Raw genomic sequence first — 25,557 nt, 5'->3', positions numbered from 1 at the left:
CATCACGTCTTCACGGATTTGCTTAATAATTAGTGATTTGTGTTACAGTAAAATGCCAAAGACAATAAACAAATCATAGATATCAAATCAAATCACTTTATTTGTGATTAGATATTTATGATTTCTCACAGGAACAGTTTTGGAGCTAGTAATAGACAACTTTATTTTTTAACATATCTCTACTGTGTGTGATGCTCTCATGGTTTTTGGTTGCCAGTATGTCACAGTGACCTTTGATATAGACATGAACAGTTTTCAATACAAATATATGTTAGCAATTCACAATTAATGTAATTTTGGTAACACCTAATAAAAAGGTTTCATTTCTTTAACATTAGATAATGCATTAGGTATCATAAACAATGAACAATATTATTAATCATAATGTTAATTAATAAAAATATAATTGTTCATTGTTAGTTCATAGTGCATGTTAACTAATACAACTTTTGATTTTAAAAATGTAATAGTATTTGTTGTAACTAACATTAATTAGTTCATGTTAACTACAGTAATGTTGTTAAATAATGTTAACAAATGGAACCTTTTTGTAAAGTGTTACTGTAATTTTACTGTGTGGGGCATGAACATATAACTGCAGCATATAACTTGCAAAAGTGTGACAAAGGCACTTTAAAAAGAATTGGAGATCGATATAAGCCTCAAATCTCCTGATCGGTGCACCACTAGTGTCAATTCATTGGTTTGCGCCGTTTACTTGCCTCTTAAATCAACCGACGTGCTAAAACAAGTACTCGGTTTCTTACGCCGAATGTAAACGAAGGTTAGCCTTGGGTAAGTGGTCTTATTTTTGGGTTTAAATTTGACCAATTAGCCCAAGTTTTTATGCAACTGACTTCGAAGCTTTAAAGGAACATTTTAGACAACCAACTTGTAAGACTAGCCTACAACAGATGTTTGCCTCACACTCCCCTGTCTTTAATCTCCATCTCTAGCACCAGCATTACTCATTAAACACCAAACCCTGACACACCTTAACCATCTCACAGCTTCAAAGTCAGTAAAGATCTTCACAGTCTTACCTGCCGGAAAAACCACTGATATATGGAGAGTTTGATGGTCCACGGGCCGGTGTGGAACATCAGGTACATGTAGGAGATTCCAGCAAACAGATCAGCAGCCGCCAGGTTCCCCAGCAGGTAATAAATGGGGTAATGAAACCTGCGGTTGAGGAAGATGGCCATCATCACCAAGATGTTGGCGAAGATCACAAAGCAACAGACAATCAGTCCCAGAGACACAACTACAATGTCTTTCGTCCTCCATAAGTCGCTAATGGTCTTGTTGCTTTTTTCGTAGAAGAACTTGACACTCTCGTTGTCGTAGCAAACGCTCACTTTACTGGCGTTCATCGTGGTCAATGGGATGCCAAAGAAAGCTGAGAACAGAGACGTCTAATTAGTGGAAATGAAGAGGAGGGGTCTTCCAGATGTCATTTATTCATGGAGGCATGGAGCTTTGTCAGTGTTCACTAGGTAAACTTGAATCAGTCAGCTGGATCTTCCTGAGGATATAAAATAAAATGGGTGAATATTCTTTTTTTTATTTTATTCGAGCTTGTCAAGTCATGAAATATTAAACTGCGTGATATCTGAACTGAAACAACCAGATGAACATAACGAAAACAACTCCAGGTCACATTTCACTTTCAAATTCAATAAAATAAAATTACATTTTTCATAAATTCGAAGCCTATTTTAGGACCTTTAAGAACTGTTGCATTGTGACATTATGCAACAAAACGCAGGTTTCTCAGGAAGAGTCTTTAAAGACATACTATCCTAACATGGTGCTCATGGTGGGAGATACGTCGCAACAAAGGCCACGTCCACACTTATGTTTTTATTTGAGAATGCATCGATTTTTAATACATAGGCGATGAAACTTTGAAGGGGGAAGTGTCTTTACATTGTTATTAAAAGCTAAAAAACAAAAAAAAACAATGGCCCTAAAAAGACTTCAATAAGCTTCAAAACTGCCTAAAACAAATGCACATACATAGGCTAATATTTAACAGTATGAAACTACACCATCTCCCATCTATCACACACAACTTTACAGAGTAACTGGACCTTAATATAAAACTAGCAAAAACATTTCCCAGAGATGACTTGACAATGCTTCAACCAATCACACTCTCGGTGTCAGCTCGCATTCTGATTGGCTGCTGAGGTTGAAGGTTTCCAGTAACTCGCTGTTATCACCTCACAAACCACCGATTAAACCCCCACACAGCCAAACATTTCACCTCATTTTGTATGAAAATACCTTCTGCTGAAAATATCTGTCAACATTTAGGTTATTTCTGTTCTTTTGGACACATCCTTTTTTTTTAATCACAACACAAAACAAGAACAACCAAAAATGTTCATGGACAGCTGGCTCAGCCTTATTTCACTAGTGTAGGCTGCATGTTTAGTACGGTACAGAAAGACATAAGAGGTCAGTAGGCACTGCAGGAGAAAGATTAATGATACATAGTACTGATAATGTGCGTGTGGTGGTGGCGTAGTGGACTCAAGCACTGAACTGGTAATCAGAAGGTTGCTGGTTTGTTCCCCACGGCCATCACCATTGTGTCCTTGGGCAAGGCACTCCGGATTGCTCCGGGGGTATTGTCCCTGTAATAAGGACACTGAAAGTTGCTTTGGATAAAAGTGTCTACCAAATGCATTGATTTTTATTAAACATACCAGGAGGGGTTCCATCAAGCAGAAAAACCAATGGGATCTTGGGCATATCTATTTCTAGGATCATATCAATCTCATCATTTATCTGCTGCCAGTACTGTTTGATTCTTGGACAGTCCCAAAAAGTGTGTGTGTGTGGTCCCCTATCCTTCCACAGCCTCTCCAACACTGTGCCACCCTGAAAAATCTCATTTTCAATTTCGGCCCCTCTTATTTTCTTCCGGACTGCAGTCCAAATCTTTAGGGTGGTTGCACCCACGTATGTGTTATCTTAACTTTTTTGGGGGACTTAAAATCCATAAACGGTGACACTGCCAGGGAAACCTCAGATCGAACTCTGCTCAATAGCAAACCATCCTGTCTCCCTATCGTTACTGATCCATGCCACCAACGCCCGAAGTCGAGCATCCCAATAGTAATGCATCATGTCAGGAAGGCCCAGACCACCCTTCTCCTTGCCAGTCTTTAATATTTTGAGTCTTATTCTTGGCCTTTTATTTTGCCAAATAAATGTTCGATATTAATTTAAAGTACGAAACAGAGACTGGGACCTGTACTGCAATAGACTGAAATAAGGGGTCTAGGTACTACATTCATTCTTACGGTCTCAACCCTGCCAAACATATATAGGGGCGGTATTTCCCTTCTGGTCAGATCCTTTTTAATAACCTCAATGAGTCTTTTATAGTTCGCCGGTGTTAAAAAAAAAAACGTAAGTATCTGAAGCCTTGGCTCGGTCATCTAAAAGACGCTTCATTATTTAGTTGGTGGGGGGGGGGGGGGCAGTTTCCAGATATCATCATGGCCTCTGATTTGTCTGCATTTACCTTGTATCCCGAGACAGAACCATATTCTTTAAGGCAAGTCATTACAGCTGAAATTGAAAGATGGGTGTTTTCAATAAATAACAGTATGTCATCTGCATAGAGAGATGTCTTATAACAATTTCCTCCCTCATCCATAATCCCCTCTATCTTAATGTTGCTCATCAATTTCGCTAGTGGTTCAATACGGAGTGCAAATAAGACAGGAGATAAGGCATCTCCTTGTCAAGTCCCTCTGCCAAGCTCAAAGAACTCTGAGCAGTGACCATTTACTCTTGATCTGGAGAAAACCCTTCACCCAGCTGACAAGATATCACTAAATCCCATGCACTTCAGAGTTTGTTCCATAAACATCCAATCTACTCTAAGCTGAGAAGCATAGAGGGAACTTGTCTTTTAACAGCGATGGCTAGTTTAGTGATAACATCTTTTACTTCCACTTCTGTTATTGGGAAGTTTAACTCCTTCGCTGCTTCTGTTAATCTATTCATTTTAACTAAGTAGTGATTTTGTCCTTCTCTATTAGTTCTTGGCCTTCATATAATTTCTTATAGTATATTGCAAAAGCATCAGCTATGTCCTTAGGTTGTGTTAACATAACTGTAGTGTCCGGGTGACTGATCTTAGGAATCGTTCTGCTAGCTTGAGTTTTACGTATTTGAAAGGCCAGCAGCTCATAATATTTCCTATTCGTAAATCTAAGTGCTCCTTCTGCCTTCTGTGTAAGTAGTTCATTTAACTTCTGTCTTGCCTGTTTTAAATGTTCCAAAACCATAACATCTAATGTTTGTCCATGTTTGATTTCTAGCATCTTAATTTCTGCCTCTAATTTGTTATGTTTGGCTAGTCTTAATGTCTTAAATTTGGATGTGATCTCAATTATTTTTCCCCTTATTACCGCTTTGGCTCCCTCCCACAAATAGCTGGGGTAACAGTCTCATTATCATTCAATTCAATATATTCAGTTATATGATTTCTTGGGGGTAGCTCAGTGGTAAAAGATGCTGACTATCACCCCTGGAGTTCACTAGTTAGAATCCCAGGGTGTGCTGAGTGACTCCAGCCAGGTCTCCTAAGCAACCAAATTGGCCCGGTTGCTAGGGAGGGTAGAGTCACATGGGGTAACCACCTCGTGGTCGCTATAATGTGGTTTGTTCTCAGTGGGGCGCATGGGGAGTCAAGCGTGGTTGCCGCGGTGGATGGCGTGAAGCCTCCACATGCGCTGTCTCTACGACACGCTCAACAAGCCACGTGATAAGATGCGCGGGTTGACAGTCTCACACGCGAAGGCAACTGGGATTCGTCCTCCGCCACCCGGACTGAGGCAAATCACTACGCGACTATGAGGACTTAGAGCACATTGGGAATTGGGCATTCCAAATTGAGAGGAAAAAATAAATAAATAAAAAAAATTATCAGGCTAGTGGGTCACTCAGTGTTGAAACATTGGGCCTCCATTATCTAACTGTCCTATTTTGTCCCAGTCTTAATTTTAGAACAATTGGAGCATGACCTGATAGGGATATAGGTTCTATACTACATTCAGCTATCCTGTGCGAATCCGTTTGGAAATACAAAATAAATCTATTCTAGAATAGCTGCCATGTACTTGCGAAATATACGTACAATCTTTTCCTCTAGGATGAGTGTATCGCCAGACATCAATCAGACCCAACTCTGTTATAATTCCAAAAAGTGCTTTAGATTTTCTTGGCTGAGGTCCCGTCTCTGCTGGTAATCTGTCATTAATATTGTTTAGCACACAGTTGAAATCCCCTCCAATAAGAAACATCTCCTCTCCTTTATCCACCAGAAGAGAAAATACCCTTTTAAAAAATTGTGGGCAGTCCTCATTTGGCACATATACAGGTGCATCTCAATAAATTAGAATGTCGTGGAAATGTTCATTTATTTCAGTAATTCAACTCAAATTGTGAAACTCGTGTATTAAATAAATTCAATGCACACAGACTGAAGTAGTTTAAGTCTTTGGTTCTTTTAATTGTGATGATTTTGGCTCACATTTAACAAAAACCCACCAATTCACTATCTCAAAAAATTAGAATATGGTGACATGCCAATCAGCTAATCAACTCAAAACACCTGCAAAGGTTTCCTGAGCCTTCAAAATGGTCTCTCAGTTTGGTTCACTAGACTACACAATCATGGGGAAGACTGCTGATCTGACAGTTGTCCAGAAGACAATCATTGACACCCTTCACAAGGAGGGTAAGCCACAAACATTCATTGCCAAAGAAGCTGGCTGTTCACAGAGTGCTGTATCCAAGCATGTTAACAGAAAGTTGAGTGTAAGGAAAAAGTGTGGAAGAAAAAGATGCACAACCAACCAAGAAACCGCAGCCTTATGATTGTCAAGCAAAATCGATTCAAGAATTTGGGTGAACTTCACAAGGAATGGACTGAGGCTGGGGTCAAGTCATCAAGAGCCACCACACACAGACGTGTCAAGGAATTTGGCTACAGTTGTCGTATTCCTCTTGTTAAGCCACTCCTGAACCACAGACAACGTCAGAGGCGTCTTACCTGGGCTAAGGAGAAGAAGAACTGGACTGTTGCCCAGTGGTCCAAAGTCCTCTTTTCAGATGAGAGCAAGTTTTGTATTTCATTTGGAAACCAAGGTCCTAGAGTCTGGAGGAAGGGTGGAGAAGCTCATAGCCCAAGTTGCTTGAAGTCCAGTGTTAAGTTTCCACAGTCTGTGATGATTTGGGGTGCAATGTCATCTGCTGGTGTTGGTCCATTGTGTTTTTTGAAAACCAAAGTCACTGCACCCGTTTACCAAGACATTTTGGAGCACTTCAGGCTTCCTTCTGCTGACCAGCTTTTTAAAGATGCTGATTTCATTTTCCAGCAGGATTTGGCACCTGCCCACACTGCCAAAAGCACCAAAAGTTGGTTAAATGACCATGGTGTTGGTGTGCTTGACTGGCCAGCAAACTCACCAGACCTGAACCCCATAGAGAATCTATGGGGTATTGTCAAGAGGAAAATGAGAAACAAGAGACCAAAAAATGCAGATGAGCTGAAGGCCACTGTTAAAGAAACCTGGGCTTCCATACCACCTCAGCAGTGCCACAAACTGATCACCTCCATGCCATGCCGAATTGAGGCAGTAATTAAAGCAAAAGGAGCCCCTACCAAGTATTGAGTACATATACAGTAAATGAACATACTTTCCAGAAGGCCAAGAATTCACTAAAAATGTTTTTTTTATTGGTCTTATGATGTATTCTAATTTTTTGAGATAGTGAATTGGTGGGTTTTTGTTAAATGTGAGCCAAAATCATCACAATTAAAAGAACCAAAGACTTAAACTACTTCAGTCTGTGTGCATTGAATTTATTTAATACACGAGTTTCACAATTTGAGTTGAATTACTGAAATAAATGAACTTTTCCACGACATTCTAATTTATTGAGATGCACCTGTATGTTTAAAACTGTAATTTTAGTACCCCCAGCTGTGCCAGTTACCATTATATATCTACCCTCTTAGTCTTGGTATGTTTGTTCCATGTTAAAAAAGACAGACTTGCCAAAAAAGGATAGCCACCCCTCTTTTCCTCCTCCTTTCATATGAAGCGCTATATACCTGATCTACCCCTTCTCTCTTCAATTTCAGATGCTCTTTTTCTGACAAATGGGTTTCCTGTAACATTGCAATTGAGTACTTTAATTTCTTAAGTTGGTTCATTATTTTCTTTCTTTTTAATCGGGCTGCTCAACCCTTTATGTTGTGACTAACACATTAAATGTATCCATATTTCCTTATTGTAACTCTTCTAGGTTGCACACAGTTTAAACTGAATGGAGAACAGAAAAGTATACCTGGATTAAGCTGGTATGAAATCATAGCTGTCAAATGAAAATGATTATCCAGAATGGGAACAAGCAGACTAATATTAAAGGAATAGTTCACCCAAATATGAAAATTTGCTGATAATTTACTCACCCTCAGGCCATCCAAGCTGTATCAGAGTTTCTTTCTTCATCAAAACAGAATTTAAGATTTTCAGGATTTCATTTCAGGCCTCCTCCTTTAACAATGCAAGGAACACATAACACAGTTCCTGGTGTTTAGAGGGCAGAGAGTTGTGACTTGAGCTCTCCGGGGAATCGTGTGTGCACCGTGCGCATGCAGCCACCCCTTTAATGTGGGTGCTTTGGAGCGGCTGCATCCCAATATCGTGGGTGTTTCTCACTTGAGATCAGTTCAAAGGCTATCCGTCTATTTGTATGAATTAACTTAGTTATCGTTCCTGACATCTATCAAAGCTACAATCTTACCACTACTTGTGTTCGGCAGAGGTAAACGTTTGACACAGTATTTTACTTCAGTACATGAGTAAAGATGCACTCACAAAAATTAAACTCCAGAACAGAGGAGTCGCGTGGCACTGTGCGAGGAGCGGATGCGTGAGCGGTGTGCTCTGTGCACATTGCTAGTTTTAATGCTATTTGTGTCAAACTGGTGAGATTCAATACACCCTGATCCTTAACTGTTCTAGGAAGACAATGTCAAAAAATAAAAAATCCTCGGGCTCTGGAATTTCTTTCAATTTGCAATTTTGTAGTCTCTGTGTCTGGGCCATCCGGTATCCGTGAAGACTTATATATATATTTTAATTATAGAATATATATAAAATCGATACCGATTTTAAAAAGGGAAAATTCACCGATTACCGATATGGTGGCCGATATATTACATTTTTGAGCTGGAATGAAAACAGACCTTTTCTATGTGGATTTTTCACCGATATGACGATGCAAAGGTACTCAGAAGGCTGCTTTCTTAAATATTTTTATAAAGAATATTTGACATTATTATTATTATACATTGTCAACAAATTCTAGAAATTAACACTGAGAAAATAAAGAATAAATAAAAACAAAATAAATAGCTAAATAAACATCAGTACTGTTTAGTATAAGTCAATTGCTGACCATTTAAATAAAGAATAAATAAAAATAAAATAAATAGCTAAATAAACATCAGGGGCCGGTTGCACCAGCTATGCGTATGTTACAACTTAGCCTAGTTGTGGCGTAAATGGGCACTAAGTCACAATTTACGCTCTACTAAATATCTGAGCGTTGCACCATTAAATTTATGTAGGACATAATCTTACGTATAAACTAAATATATACGGAAGCCTCCGACCAGGAGTAACAGATGGAATAAAAAATTATGTCATTTAAAGACATCAATGAGCTCATGTTTTGGTTGACAGACATCAGTCTTTGACATATATGATGGTGTTGGCATTTACATTTACACAAAAAAAAGTACTTTTAAAGCAGCTCTTCAGAATGAAACCGATCTAACGGTGCCGTGTTTAGCGTGCGTCGCCCGGTGTCAAGTTTCAACACATTAAAAATATTATATATATATATATATATATATATATAGAATATTAAAATGAATAAATGTCTATTTTTCCAGCCTGTTGTATTAGTATTTATCACCCCTCATTTATTTTAGATACAGTTCCTATATATTATTATTTACACAGGGCAAATATACTATTTATTAAATCTACTTTTATTACGTATCCTATTTTAATGTCTGGAAAACCAGACTTTTAAATATTACATTTTATAAATGCAACGACTGGAATTGTTCGGTTGAAGGGGGTACCAAACTGTGATTCCTGAACAAAACAGTTTGGTGCATACGTTTACTCATTAGCTTCCACTCAGCTGACAACAATGAAAGTAGCTACATGATTAGCTAGTTAGCTATAAGCTCATTGTCATGGAGAGTAAAAGACGGACGTTGTTTATTTACCTTTCCAGCATTGTGTCTCACCAGCTACATAACGTAGCGTGAAATCAACACTCATCAGACACAATCCACCACTGCACCGTTGTCTGCTGAGCTGCAAAAAGATGCTCTGATGTTTCCCTTTCAATCTGCTACATTACTGACTGCACTGACAAACTATAGCTGACTAACAGCAAACAGATGTGATAAACATGAGTGACATGGTTGTCAGGGACAGGGTTAACGTTATATTAGTTATACTGAAAAGTGAAAACGGAGTCATTGTTTATTAACTTTCCAGTATGTATTTCACAAACTAGTTAGCAATTTAAGGAGAAGAGATCGCTCAAATCCACACCGCTTAACTCCGCCCTGTCTGCAGAATCACCGTCAGCTCAGAGTCAGCTCTGTAAACAGTAGAGTCGGAGCGCACTCTGCTGGACAAACTACACTATGACACCAATTCTAAAGCATTGTTTTCTGCATTATATGTTCTGAAAAAAGTTTTCATATCTGCGCATATCAGTAAAATATCGGCCGACCGATATATCGGTCGGGCACTAATATATATGTATTTATTTTTAATCTGCGCGTGTACTCGGAACTTGGCCACAGGGATGTTCGTTGGGGGTCGGGGTGGGGGGGTAAGGGAAACAATGGGGTTTAATGGTTGACTCTGAATATGAATGTTTTGCTTTGTTATGCGTCATGTTGAGAAGCAACCAATAAAAATAAAAAGAGTCAAGAACATCTATTTCCAGTCTCTAGTCTCAATTAAATTTCTTGATCAGTTTGTGTGAAGGCCTTGAGGTCCCCGTCCAATAGCAGGGTTGTGTTCGGTTTATGTCTGCCTCTTCCCTGCGTTGTCCATCTCACCTTTGACAGTTCGCTCACTTGTGGATCCTGCTCGTCAACAGCTTTGATGCCCATGTCCCGCAGCATCTGCACTACATCCATTAGGGAATAGAAAGTCTTTTCACCTGTATCCGTGTGAATCCTCATCTGTCTCGGGCAGAGACATTTTGCTTTCATGTTCTTCAATCTGAGCTGCTTAATGACGTCCCAGACCTAGCCTCTTTTCCTCTGAAGCTCTGGAGAGTAGTCATTATCGAAGTAGATCTGTTTTGTCTTATAAATTATCTGCTTCTGTGACCATGCTTGACGTATAACTGCTTCCTATACTGAGTAGTCCACGAATTTTACTATCATTGATCTCGGTGGGGCAGTCGTATCTTTAGGTTTAGGCGTGAGCGCTCTGTGCACCCATTCAATCTTTATATCAAGTTAGTTTCGGTAGGGCGCAGTTAAGTAGTTCCTTCACAAATTCCACAGGATTGTCTCCTTCGCTTCCCTCAGGGATTCGCTCAATTCTTAAATTATTGCGCCGTAGTCTGGTTTGTAAGTCCTCACACTTGACTGAAAGATCTCACGTTGAAGCAGAAAGTGGAGCGCCCTCTCGTGCCTCATTCCAGAGTCTTCCGTCACATTAATACGTTCCTCTGTTTCCTTTATCCTGCCCTCAAGTTTAGTCATTTGTCCTTTCAGATCCTGAACGGATGTTTCCAACTTTGTCAATGTCAACTTAGTTTGATTATGGCCTTCTTGGTTTTCCTTTCTTAGTTGTCTTAATTCTTCCATGATTGCAGAAATGTCTGGGAGGCATGTGTTAGCTTTAGCATGTCTATGGGGTCTCTGTGATTTCTTCCTTTCGTCTTTTTCTCGAGTTTTCACTTCTGTTCGAATTTTTGTTGTGCCTGGTAGTTGTACTCATCTTTAAACCATAGGATAATCACACTTTGCCGAACATAATTAAATCTGCCAGTAATTAATGCAATAGATCGACGGAGCCGAACTTTTAGGCTGTTTTCATTCCCGTTGCGTCACCGGAAGTCCTACACACACATCCTTAAGCAAACAAAAATTCTGTTGATTTGAATACCGAAGTCAAAGAAAAAAAAAAAGCATATTTAGTCAGAAATGTAGACTACTTGTTGCAAGTACGCAAACAATAATTACATACTGTACTTAACGCGCATTCTTAATTACTGTGGTGGCAAAAATGAAAATCTGTATTTATGAGGGCAATAAAAGTACACAGTGTCTTAACCAAGAGCATCAATTTTCCAGTGACAAGCAATTCGTCTGTTTATGCTGAACATGAAATTGATGCGTGACATGATACAATCACAGCCAATCCAAATTTGATAATGTCATTATGAGGATGATTTTGGACCAATGACACTTCACAGTGGGTGGGGCTACAATGACACTGAAATAGAAACCAAACAGTTGGCAATGTTGGGTGTAACTGGATTACAAAGTAATTACTTACTGTAATTATTTCAGGGCATTACATTTTAAATTCTTGTAATCAGATTACAGTTACTGACTTTCAATCATAGTAATTACTTTAAGTACATCACTTGGGTTACAAATATTTCTAAAAAAATATTATTTGTGTGCAATACAATTAAAATGTTTTTTAAAATAAAAAAAATGGCACTCCATGTTAAAAAGGTTGCTGACCCCTGGGTTAGGGGCTCCCTAGATCTTTAATGGCGGTTTGGAGCTCACGCCCCTTCTCAAAAAAATCCCCAAGACTTGCACTGAAGGAGGGACTCGAGTCATATCTGAAGACCAGAATATTATAGAGAATCGCGACTTCGGTATGAGCTCTCTTGACTTTGGCCAGTAGGCAACCACCCCGAACACCCTAGCAACTGCATAGCAACCCACTTACAACCACCCCGAACACCCTAGCAACTGCATAGCAACCCACTTACAACCACCCAGAACACCCTAGCAACTGCATTGCAACCCACTAACAACCACCCAGAACACATCTGCAATACGTCTATAACACTTTTCCTCTCAGATGTCAAGACGACCTTCAGCAGGGGTCTAGGTAGCTCAGCGAGTATTGACGCTGACCATCACCCCTGGAGTCACGAGTTCGAATCCAGGGTGTGCTGAGTGACTCCAGCCAGGTCTCCTAAGCAACCAAATTGGCCCGGTTGCTAGGGAAGGTAGAGTCACATGGGGTAACCTCCTCGTGGTCGTGATTAGTGGTTCTTGCTCTCAATGGGGCGTGTGGTAAGTTGTGTGTGGATCGTGGAGAGTAGCATGAGTCTCCACATGCTGTGAGTCTCCGCGGTGTCATGCACAACGAGCCACGTGATAAGATGCACGGATTGACGGTCTCAGAAGCGGAGGCAACTGAGACTTGTCCTCTGCCACCCCGATGGAGGTGAGTAACCGTGCCACCACGAGGACCTACTAAGTAGTGGGAATTGGGCACTCCAAATTGGGAGAAAAAGGGGATATTAAAAAATTAAATTTAAAAAAAATTAAAAAGCAGACCTTTAACATTTGTCTTTGAGATGTTTATGATTTAGAATGTTTGAAAATCTGATCTTTTTACGATGTTTAGCAGATGTTTATAAGAATGTGATGCTTTCCAGATGAAACGCTCTTAAACATCTTGGATATGGAAATGCCCTGGCAAGCACCCAGAACACCCTGGCATTGTAGAAGAGTTTTACATGGAAAAACACCACTCACATCAACTTCAGAAAATTAAAAACATCCAGTTAATAATTTAATTCAGTTAGTGTGGCAGTAATTCTGGTAAATGAAGACAGTTTTAATGAGATACAAACATACTGAAACTGTAAGAGGGTCATAAAATCCCAACATGAGCTGAAACACTGGAGGAAGTTTCATCATCATCAAGCACAAAAACACTTTCCTGTCAGATCACAGAGGAAAAACTGCAAAACGAGTGCTTGTGTTAGACTTTATATGCTCAATTGTGAATCTCTTCATGACGAACTTACTGAAACATTTAAAAACTCTATAAAATGTTCACTGAAACACACAGAGTAATAAAACAACAAAAACTTTTTATGGTCTTAAACTACACAGCATGCACAATTATTAGGCAAGTGAGTATTCTGATCTTATCATTATTTCCATGCACATTTTCCAACTCCAAACCATATAAACTTGAATGCTTATTGGATTCAATCATTTTCAGGTGGTATGTATTTGTGTAATGAGGGAGGGTGTGGCGAAAGTGACTAACACCTTATATCAAGGTGTGCATAATTATTAGGCAGCTTCATTACCTCAGGTAAAATGGGCCAAAAAAGAGATTTAACTGACACTGAAAAGTCAAATATTGTAAAATGCCTTTCAGACGGATGCAACACTCTTAGCTAAACTATTGAGGCGTGACCACCGGACAATCAAACGTTTTGTTGCAAATAGTCAACAGGAGCGCAAAAAACGCATGGAGAAGAAAAGGCGCAAATTAACTGCAAAAGACTTGAGAAGAATTAAACGTGAAGCTACCAGGAACCCATTATCCTCCAATGCCACCATATTCCAGAACTGCAACCTACCTGGAGTGTCCAGAAGTACAAGGTGCCAAGTGCTCAGAGACATGGCCAAGGTCAAGAAGGCTGAAACACGACCACCACTGAATATATTCACAAGTTGAAGCGTCAAGATTGGGCAAAGAAATACATGAAGACATGAAGGTTTTATGGACAGATGAAATGAGAGTGACTCTTGATGGACCAGATGGATGGGCCCGTGGCTGGATCGCTAATGGACACAGGGCACCACTTCGAGACAGGTGCCAGCAAGGTGGAGGAGGGGTACTGGTATGGGCTGCTATCATTAAGGATGAGGTAGCTGGACCATTTCGAGTTGAAGATGGACTGAAACTCAACTCTCAAACCTACTGCCAGTTTCTGGAAAGTACTTTCTTCAAGCAGTGGTACAGGAAGAAGTCCTCAGCATTCAAGAAGGCCATGATCTTTATGCAGGACAATGCTCCATCACATGCATCCAAGTACTCCACTGCTTGGCTAGCCAGCAAGGGCCTCAGAGATGCCCAAATAATGACTTGGCCCCTTCCTCACCTGACTTAAACCCTATTGAGAACTTGTGGGCCCTTCTCAAACGTGAGGGAAGACAATACACCTCTTTGAACAGCATTTGGGAGGATGTGGTTGCTGCTTCAGTAAACAGATCAAGAAACTGACAGACTCCATGGATGGAAGGCTCATGGCAGTTATTGAAAAGAAGGGTGGCTATATTGGTCACTGAATATTTCTGAAAGGCCAAAAATGTTTTGTCATTTTGTGTTACTTGTTGCACCTACTCTAAAAATTGAGAATAAACAAGTTGGGAAATTTATTTTTGTAATTTAGTTGCCTAATAATTGTGCACACTTATATATTCCCCTGATAAGGACAAAACTCACTTTAAACATTCAGGTTTGAGGTTCAATAACATTTTAAATTGACTGAGAGCATTGTGTTTGTTCAACAATAACATTAATCCTGTGGAACACAATTTGCCTAATAATTGGGCACATAGTGTGTGTTTACAGGTTTCACTATCCTTGTGGGGGCCAAATGTTCCCACAAGCAGAGCAAAACCTGAGATCACCTATGCTGTGAGGATCTTTTGGGTGGTCCTCACTAGGGAAATAACATACTAAACGATGTTTAATTGAAAATGTAAAAATGCAGCAAGTTTTTTGTGAGGGTTAGGTTTAGGGGTAGAGTTAGAGTCATCATAATGATAGCTAAACCAACACGAGTGTGTAACCCACAAGCACTGTCTGAAATAAAAGTGCATTTCACACGCTGAATATGCATAAGGGTCTATCAATTCTATACATATCTATCCATTATATGACGTCAGAGGTCCAGCATGTTGATAGTCTTCAATCAAACGAGCCTGTGTACACACTTGTGTTTTACCACACTTACCAGATCAGTCCAATGTGTGTTTATCAGTTACTACAGCTCTTATCTGATCGTGAAGACATTTGAGGCTGTTCGAAACGAGCATTAATCCACCAAAACGTGTTTTTCTTTCAATCTAATATCTGTATCGCGCTGATCTAGGCGCGTCAAGCAAAAACACACAACCACATCATTACACAACAAACACACACTAAGATATGAGACACCTTTACAAATACTGACCAAATAACACCTTAGAGTCATAAAACAGGCGCGCACACATACACGAGTCACGTGGAGAACTGAAACTGAAATTAAACAAAGCATCGATGCAAGACAAAACCTAAGAGCAAAAACTTAATAAAATAAAAACATGAATCACTCTTTCAGAGAAACACCCTTGAAGTGCACAAACTCTCACAGTTTCTTCACAAGAACACATTAAAATGCGCTTCATACCGCTCAGCTGCTCTCAATCTGATTCGGTTCTGTTGTTCGGATCTCAGCTCATGTCTCTGTTCGGCTCGTCCTCAATTGTAGCGCTGAAGCGCGTCTCCGTCAGCGCGCTCCCGCCTGCCTGTGCGCGCGGACTCACCTGTGCGCCCCTTCTGCTGATAGTGGGCGGGGCGTGACCGGGGCGGGGCCAAGCGCTCTCATGAGGACGCAGCGGATTGGACACAGGTGATGTGACTGACCAATGAGGAGCGGAGAATGTTCAGAAAGCTTTTTAAAGACCTCAGTGGATGAAAAGTTTAAAAGAGACAGATAACTCTATTGTTATATGATATGTTAGGATTAAATGATTAAATAAAACACTATTTAAAAAATAAATAAATAAATAAATAAATAAATACATATATATATATATATATATAGTCTCCAGTGTGTGTGTGTGTGTTCTTTTTTATTTATTAAACAAGAGTGACACAAACAGAGAGGGACACACACACACTGGAGTAAGACTAAACAGAGACTGAGGTTGTCCTTGGATCTCTGAGTATTTCTACTCATGAGAAATGATGTAACACAGTTCAAAAGAATTTAACACAACACAGAGTAACAATGAAACACACACTGACGACTGCGTTCCTGCCAGAGTTCTGTGGTTTCATGTTCACAGTGAGTCAGACTAATGGTTAAATCAGTTCAGTCATATTATTATCAGAAATAAAATTAAATAAAATGAATCACTTTACACTTCAAGTGAAACTGCAGTATGTTAGTGAATTTCACTGATCTCTCATAACATGAATCAGTATGTAATTCAGATCTGCTTGTGATGAGGCAATGTGTGAGAAATACTGGCTGCTGTTACTCTGCAGATAAACCATTAAAAAGATGTTTTAGGTAGTTTCACACACTCACTAGTTTATTTAATATGTCTACTAACAATGCCCATCAGAATGACATCACATTACAGTCCTCAACAAATTTGAATATATTAAATTAAAGGTGCTGTAAGCAATTTTAGCCATTCTAGAATTTCCACAAGCTGAGCCGTTGGATTAGCCACGCCCCTCTTTCCAAAACCCCACACTATAAAGATACCAAATTAGCTTTCTTAAGACTGAAATCCAGCAAAAATGGTTGTTAAAAACAACAGCAGCATAATAGCGCCCTCAACTGACAACTGTTATGAACAACATGGCTTAAAAATGGCATCAAGCCTCAATAATTCGCTGCAACTACAATACTATGAGAACGAGCAAAATGATTGACAGACAGAAAGTGTCATTGTCCACAGACACATTTTTATTTGCTGTTTACAGAGTCTACAGCTGTCACAGAAACTGGTGAGAAATCTCACAACACTTATTTCATTTTTTTTTTCAATTAAATATTTTTATTGATTCATATATATATATACACAACAAAGAAAAACCCAACACATATACAACAAATCAACATTTCACATTCAAACCCCACTAATATTCCTCCCCATTCACCATCCCCACCCTGACCCCCAACGAACATTACTGTGGTTCCACATAATAACACACACAACCAAAAAAAAAAAAAAGAAAATATAATAAACATACATAATTAAACTAAACTACACTCTCCACATCCAAAATCACTAAATAAATGATCCAAAAACACTAAATAATTGCCCCATTTCTTAACAGAAAGTCCCAAAACCCCAGCCTTCTACTTGCCACTTCCTCGAAAGCAGCCACCCTTCCCATTTCCACACAACACTCAGAAAAATAGGGCGCTCCATCCGTCGAAAAACTTTTTATTAAAAGGATCAAAATTAACTCTAACTAAATCACACAAATGTGCTGGGAATAAAATGCCCAAATACTTAATGCCCTGTTTGGGCCACAGGAAGGCATCCGGCTGGAAAGCAGTTACTGGGCAGAATGCTGTCAGAGCCAAAGCTTTGGATTTAGACCAATTGACTCTGTATCCTGAGAACTTAGAAAAGGAATGAATTATTCTGTGGGGCAAGGTATAGATCTAGTAGGGTCGAAGACAAATGATAACATATCATCTGTGTAAAGCAAAAGCTTATGCGCCATACCTCCCGCCACCACCCCTGGAAAATCTTCCCTTCTTATTGCGGCTGCTAATGGTTCCAGGGCAAGACAAATCAATAATGGGGAAAGAGGGCAACCCTGCCGGGTGCCCCTATCCAGAGTAAAATAATCTGAAATTAATCCATTTGTTTTTACTGCCGCTACCGTGTGTCTATAAAGTAAATTAATCCATCCAATAAAAGTATTCCCAAACCTGTATATTTCCAAAATCTTAAAAAGATAATCCCATTCTACCATATCAAATGCCTTTTCGATGTCAAGTGAGATAGCCAGCGACCGGAGACTGATCATTCACTACTGACCACATGATATTGATGAAACGCCTAATGTTATCAGAAGAGCTGCGGCCCCGAATAAACCCCACCTGATCTATATGTATAAGGGATGTCATAACTTTACTTAATCGGTTAGCCAAAATTTTTGACAATATTTTTACATCTAGTTGGATCAGGGAGACTGGACGGTAACTTTTACACTCACTTGGATCTTTGTCCTTTTTAAGAATCAGACTGATCCGGGCTTGCATCATGTTTGGCGGAAGCTTTCCATTCTTTAATGATTCATGTATAAACTTCTAACAAAAGTGGAGTCAGTTCTGTAGCATAGGATCTAAAAAATTCAGCGGCAAATCTATCTGGCCCCGGAGCCTTGCCTGTAGGCAAGGCCTTAATTACCTTGCCAAGCTCCTCCAAGGTTATCTCAGAATCAAGGAAATTTTTTTGCTCAATCATCAGTTTAGGAAGTTCTAATGGTTCCACAAAGTTCCTAATATCTTCATCAGTAGATAAAGACATGGAACTACAGAGATCAAGAGAGAATTCAATTCTCTGAGGCCATTAGACAACATTTGGTGCTTCAGCTCTGCCTCGGCACTTTTAATATTCCCTTCCAACTCCATGAGTTCTCGTGCTTTGGATGTTTTGGTGAATGAGGCATACTGTGTGATCCGACCCCTAAGAACCGCTTTAAATGCCTCCCAAGCCACGCCCACAGAGGATATTGAGGACCAGTTGGTCTCCATATAAACACTGATTTCAGCCTTTAACATTTGTTGGAAATCAGGATTTTGCAAAAGTGATACATTAAAGCGTCAACTATATGATTTATTTTTCTCCATATGTGGCAACACCCCTAAACTCACCAGGGCGTGATCTGAGACTGAGATGTTTCCAATTGAGCAATCAACAACAGATGAAATGAGAGACTTGGATATAAAAAAAAATCTATTCTAGAGTAAATCTTATGGACTGATGAAAAAATGTATAGTCCCTACCAGATTGGTTCAAAAGTCTCCAAATATCTCTAAGACCAAGATTTTTACACATTCTGTGAAGCATCAGTGTTGCTCTAGGGGGCTTACACACTTTTGCTTCACTATGATCAAGGATTGAGTCCATCAAAAGATTGAAGTCTCCTCACAATATTATATCATGAGGGGTGCCAGCGGCTTGCAACATCCCTTCAAGATCTATAAAAAAGCCCTGATCATCAGCGTTAGGTGCGTAAATATTAGCCAAAATCAACCTTTGCCCCTGAATTTCAGCTAAAACAATAATTACTTTTCCTAATTTATCTTTAATCTGTTTGAGACATTTGAATTGTAGATGTTTATTCACCAATATAATGTCTTACTTGAGCCAGCACTAAAGAAAACATGTCCACCCCATATCTTCCCAAATTTTTCAGCATCCTGCGGAGAAAGATGCATTTCTTGAAGAAACAAAATATAATATTTCTTACGTTTAAGAAAAGAAATAAGCTTCCTTCTTTTTATGAGGTGCCCCAACCCATTCACATTAAACGTGGAGAGAGATAACTTATTCAAATTAACATTTGACATTTTGACATGTGAGAAAAATTTGATTGTGTGTCAAAAATAAAATGATAAAGACCAAATTCCAGCATTAGTGCAACAGTCAAACCCCAAACTTCCCCCAGAACAAAACAAACAGAAAAAAGAAAAATGTGCACATTAAACCTGTGCACGACAGCGCCAACCGGCGCCCATCCCTCTAAACTCAAACAGTCCATGTACGCCTACGAGAACCCCCGCAACAACTTTGCCATCGGATTGCTCAAGTCCGGTGTTTCTGTACAAATTTTGTGAGACAAAATTACACAACAGAAGAAAATCTATAGTACAAACTCCAGCCAATAGGCAGATTAAACACAAAGAAAGTATAGATTCCTTCACATAACTGTCCCGAAGGTGCGATCCTTCACAAAACAAACTCCAGCCTGTAGCGGATCCAGCACAAAAAACAAAAAAAAGCTGATCAGTTTCCTCAGATAGTCAAACGAATGTTCAGTGATCCGGCTGTTCATGAGTGCAGTAGATGATCTAATCCTCCCAAAGTCCTGCAAAATTATTCCACAAAACAAACTCCAGCCACCAGGCGGAACCAGCACAAAAAGAATAAACAAGGCGCCCAGTTTCCTCAGACAGTCAAGAGTATGTTCAGTGAGTCAGGTCCACTAGGTAGCAACATGAAAGTCACTAAATGGCTTACTCACCCCATTGTCTCTATGAAGGACAATGCTTGCTGTGGGCATGTAAATATCTATTCTTAATTTGGCCGGAAACAACAGTGCAAAAGCGACCTTCCGTTGATGTAAAAGTTTCTTGCATTCCTTGAATCGATCACGTTTCTCTCTTGTTGAATTTGCAAAGTCTGGGAATAAGAAAATGTTGTGGTTCTTCCAAGAAAACCTTCCTTTACTCCTCGCCTCACGTAACACGAGATCTTTATCGGATGATCTCAGAAATTTGGCCACAATTGATTGAGGCCTGTCTCCTTCCGCAGATCTCCGAGCCGGAACTCTGTGAGCTTGCTCAATTTACAGCTTATGGCCTTTTATGTCGAGCAGACTCGAAAAGAGCTCGTCTAGGAATTTGATCATATCTCGACCTTCCTCATGCTCAGGAATTCCAACAATTCGGACATTGTTTTGCCAAAATACGATTTTCAAGGTCTTCCAGCTTTTCTCAAATGCATTCCAAATCTACTTTGGTCACTAGTGAATTAGCAGCTACTTCCCACTCCCATGACTGCAGATAATCGATTCTTCAATTCTTTGACATATTGTCTTCATAGAACAGTTATGTAGCAGGATGTATCGAATCTCACTGGTTTAACACACAAAAAGAACTTAAAACTAGCAAAGTGCGCAGAGCTCACCATTCACACGTCCGAACCCCGCATGGTGCCACGTAACTCCACAACACTTATTTCATTAATATCTTTCAGGGAGTAGGAACATTTTTTGCATACTTTTCCATGTAAAAATTAAATGATGATGGCCTGGTAAAAAGTTTCCAAGTCAGTTTTACTATGACCTTCATATAACAGACAGAAATAAGTTCAACCCCTGGGATATGAAAGTGTGCAAAGTTGAAGAAACACCAATTTACTGTATGAATGTTTAATAAATGATAGAATAACAAAATTAACATACAAGGTAATCAAGATTTCTACTAAACTCTAAGATTTGTAAAATTTCTGGAGAAGTGGGAATGGTGTTTTCCTGCACAAAACTCACTAGCACAACGCTAATGTGCTCAGTGTCATTTCTGAATGACTTAAGTCAAGAATCTCTCCTTTAAAGTAAGTATATAGAGTTTTTTTACTCGTTTAATCATCCTTTAGGAAAAGAGTTAAACAAAGAGAAATGTAAAAATAAAACTTCTGTTCCGTTTGAGGGAAACTGCGTGTGTTTGAGGAAGAGACAGAGCACATTTAGTGTGTTAATGCTAACAATACAGGACCGTCAGAGATACAAACACACATAAACAGCGAGATGCTAAAGTGTGTGAAAGGCTTATTTGAATGTGTGATAGATTTAGAATGAGGTGTTAAAAGTGTGACATTTACATTCGTATTGGTCAAAGTAGATATACAGTTGAAGTCAGAAGTTTACATACCCCATAGCCAAATACATTTAAACTCAGTTTTTCACAAGTCCTGACATTTAATCGTAGAAAACATTCCCTGTCTTAGGTCAGTTAGGATCACTACTTTATTTTAAGAATGTGAAATGTCAGAATAATAGTAGAGAATTATTTATTTCAGCTTTTATTTCTTTCATCACATTCCCAGTGGGTCAGAAGTTTACATACACTTTGTTAGTATTTGGTATCATTGCCTTTAAATTGTTTAACTTGGGTCAAATGTTTTGGGTATCCTTCCACAAGCTTCTCACAATAAGTTGCTGGAATTTTGTCCCATTCCTCCAGACAGAACTGGTGTAACTGAGTCAGGTTTGTAGTCCTCCTTGCTCACACACGCTTTTTCAGTTCTGCCCACAAATTTTCTATCGGATTGAGGTCAGGGCTTTGTGATGGCCACTCCAATACCTTGACTTTGTTGTGCTTAAGACATTTTGCCACAACTTTGGAGGTATGCTTGGGGTCATTGTCCATTTGGAAGACCCATTTGTGACAGATCTTTAACTTCCTGGCTGATGTCTTGAGATGTTGCTTCAATATATCCACATAATTTCCTTCCTCATGATGTCATCTATTTTGTGAAGTGCACCAGTCCCTCCTGCAGCAAAGCACCCCCACAACATGATGCTGCCACCCCCATGCTTCACGGTTGGGATGGTGTTCTTCGGCTTGCAAGCCTCACCCTTTTCCCTCCAGACATAACAATGGTCATTATGGCCATTTTGTTTCATCAGATCAGAGGACATTTCTCCAAAAAGTAAGATCTTTGTCCCCATGTGCACTTGCAAACTGTAGTCTGGCTTTTTTATGGTGGTTTAGGAGCAGTGGCTTCTTCCTTGCTGAGCAGCCTTTCAGGTTATGTCGATATAGGACTCGTTTTACTGTGGATATAGATGCTTGTCTACCTGTTTCCTCCAGCATCTTCACAAGGTCCTTTGCTGTTGTTCTGGGATTGATTTGCACTTTTCGCGCCAAACTACATTCATCTCTAGGAGACAGAATGTGTCTCCTTCCTGAGCGGTATGATGTCTGTGTGATCCCATGGTGTTTATACTTGTGTACTATTGTTTGTACAGATGAACGTGGTACCTTCAGGCATTTGGAAATTGCTCCCAAGGATGAACTAGACTTGTGGAGGTCCACAAATTCTTTTCTGAGGTCTTGTCTGATTTCTTTTGATTTTCCCATGATGTCAAGCAAAGAGGCACTGAGTTTGAAGGTAGGCCTTAAAATACATCCACAGGTACACCTCCAATTCAGTACACCTCCTATCAGAAGCTAATTGGCTAAAGCTTGACATAATTTTCTGGAATTTTCCAAGCTGCTTAAAGGCACAGTTAACTTAGTGTATGTAAACTTCTGACCCACTGGAATTGTGATATAGTCAATTAAAAGTGAAACAATCTGTCTGTAATCAATTGTTGGAAAAATGACTCATGTCATGCACAAAGTAGATGTCCTAAAAGACTTGCCAAAACTGTAGTTTGCTAATATTAAATCTGTGGAGTGATTAAAAAATGAGTTTTAATGACTTCAACCTAAGTGTATGTAAACTTCTGACCTCAACTGTATGTGTGAATTGGGATTAGGCCTACTTATCTACAAATTGTTTCTAAAAAACCTCTTCACAGAAACATTCTTAAAAAAATAAATAAATTATAATTCCTTTAAAACATTGGGTTTGGATGTTTGTAAATGTCTGTCTGGAGCTCCCTCTGCGGGACAGTGACTGCTTAATGAGAGAATATTCGTTATTAACAAGCTTCATCCATTATTCCTCTTTTTTTTATGTCTGGTAAATCACTAAGGTAATTCATTGGGTCTTTGTTACATTTGTTTCATATTGCTTTACCAAGATTAGCATATAAAAGTGAAAGATACCTATATTTCTCTATTCTCCAACCCATTAATACAATTTGATAGTTGAAAATCAACTCTTAACAAATCTAAATCAAGATTTTACCATTGATTTAACATCGACCTCAATAATTAATACTAATGTTTACAATTAATGGAGTACAGCAGCCCATTCCACATCATCTCTGTGTGAAGATGAGTGCCTATAACAGTTCAGAAAACTGACAATTAGCTTGTATGATGGATCTGATAGAAATCATTACCCATTATGTGCAGACAGATATACAATGAATTCAGGCCATAAAAACACTAATGTCTTTCAAATGAAACCTGACTGACATTCAGGGGTTAATGAACATCAGGTCAAATATAAACCTTCATTACAGCGTGGCACGAGACAGGGTTGTCCTTTATCACCCCTTTTATTTGTGTTAGTAATTGAACCACTAGCTGTGGCTTTACGTGAGCAGATTGCTATTAGAGGAATTCACAGAAGAGGTATCGAACATAAAGTTTCTCTCTACGCAGATGATATGCTTGTATACTTATCTCATCCACTTACAAGCTTATCAGTACTGACTGGACTGTTAGATGTCTTTGGCAAAATCTCTGGATATAATTTAATCTACAGAAAAGTGAACTCATGCCTATAAATCTAACATCTCATTCTACATTATCTAACTCTTTTCCATTTAAAATAAGTACAGAAAAGTTTAAATACTTGGGTATCTGGATTACTTATACATATAATAAACTCTATAAAGCTAACTTCTGCCCACTCAAACAATCTAAAAGAGGATCTTGACCGTTGGAACCTGCTCTTATTATCTTTAGGAGGTAGAATTAACACGGTCAAAATGAATGTGTTGCCTAGATTTTTGTTTTTGTTTCAAAGTCTTCCTATTATTTTAACAAAATCTTTCTTCATGCATATAGACACCCTGATATCTGACTTTATCTGGAATAGGAAAATCCCTCGGATACTTAAAGATATACTACAAAGACATCGCTCTTGTGGTGGACTGTCCCTCCCTAATCTTCAGCATTACTATTGGGCTTCTAATATTACATTTATGTTGTATTGGATCAACCCTTCTGACAACCCGACATGGCTGTTGTTAGAAAAAGCTTCTTGTAAGCCCACATCATTACCTGCTCTACTTTGTACAAAGATACCTCTTTCTGAGTCATTGTCTAAACATTCTTTAAACCCAATTGTTAGAGCATCTTTTAACATTTGGAATCAGTTTAGAAGAGTTTTTTCGCTTACTGATCTCTCATTGCATGCCCCTATCATGAGAAATCATATGTTTACTCCCTCTATTACAGACATTGCTTTTAATTGTTGGGAAGAGAAAGGACTTGTCACATTGAAAGATCTATATAGTGATAATAGCTTTATGTCATTTCAGCAAATAAGAGTAAAATATAATATTCCAAATACACATTTCTTCAGATATTTGCAGATTCGCAGTTTTATGACATCTAACACTATTTACTTTCCAGCTCTACCTACTGAATCTCTACTTGATATTATTTTGAAAATCAACCCACTCTCCAAGAATAATATAGGTCTAATATACTCTTTGATTTCCTCATAGAATTTAACATCTTTGACAAAATCAAAGCAACAATGGGAAAGTGAACTTGATATGCAATTTTCAGAAGAAGCATGGCAAGATATTATAAATAAGATTCATTCAACCTCAATCTGTTTACGACATACAATTATTCAATTCAAAGTAGTTCACCAGCTACACTGGACAAAAGCTAAATTAGCAACATTTTCACCAAATATAGACTCCTTGTGTGATAGGTGTAGAGTTGAGATAGCTAATCATACACACGTTTTGGTCATGTCCTAAGCTTATTAATTATTGGCAATTAATATTTAATTTTCTTTCAGGAGTTCTGCATTTATCTATTAATCCTTCCCCCATTCTTGCAATATTCGGTTTAACTACAGAACACAGATTGCTTTCTCGACTTTATTAGCTAGATGTCTTATATTGCTTAAGTGGAAGGACAGATCTCCACCTACTTTTAGTCATTGGATCAGGGATCTTATTCATCATCTTGCACTAGAGAAGATTCGATACTCCACTAAAGGCTGTAGTCAAACTTTTTTCATTATTT

General features: G+C 38.9%; 1 protein-coding gene across 9 annotated transcripts in view; it reads right to left on the bottom strand.

The window, feature by feature from the left end:
- LOC127444400 (lysophosphatidic acid receptor 2-like) overlaps positions 1-15,690 on the bottom strand; it is a 35,583-nt gene extending 19,893 nt beyond the window's left edge. For all 9 annotated transcript variants that reach the window (XR_007897804.1, XR_007897808.1, XR_007897809.1 and 6 more), the window contains exons 1-2: positions 15,538-15,690; positions 1,044-1,525 (exon numbers count right to left, since the gene is read on the bottom strand). Coding sequence is in view for 2 of the 9 variants with exons in the window: in XM_051703760.1 (XP_051559720.1) it covers positions 1,044-1,373 (330 nt within the window). In the remaining 7 variants the exon portion in view is untranslated. The remainder of the gene's footprint in view (positions 1-1,043; positions 1,526-15,537) is intronic.
- Positions 15,691-25,557: the final 9,867 nt, after the last annotated feature.

The sequence above is a fragment of the Myxocyprinus asiaticus genome, chromosome 7 (genome assembly GCF_019703515.2).
Source record: "Myxocyprinus asiaticus isolate MX2 ecotype Aquarium Trade chromosome 7, UBuf_Myxa_2, whole genome shotgun sequence".
Lineage (NCBI taxonomy): Eukaryota > Metazoa > Chordata > Actinopteri > Cypriniformes > Catostomidae > Myxocyprinus > Myxocyprinus asiaticus.
The sequence above is the reverse complement of the archived record's forward strand: the minus strand, read 5'-3'. Positions and strand labels throughout refer to the sequence as shown.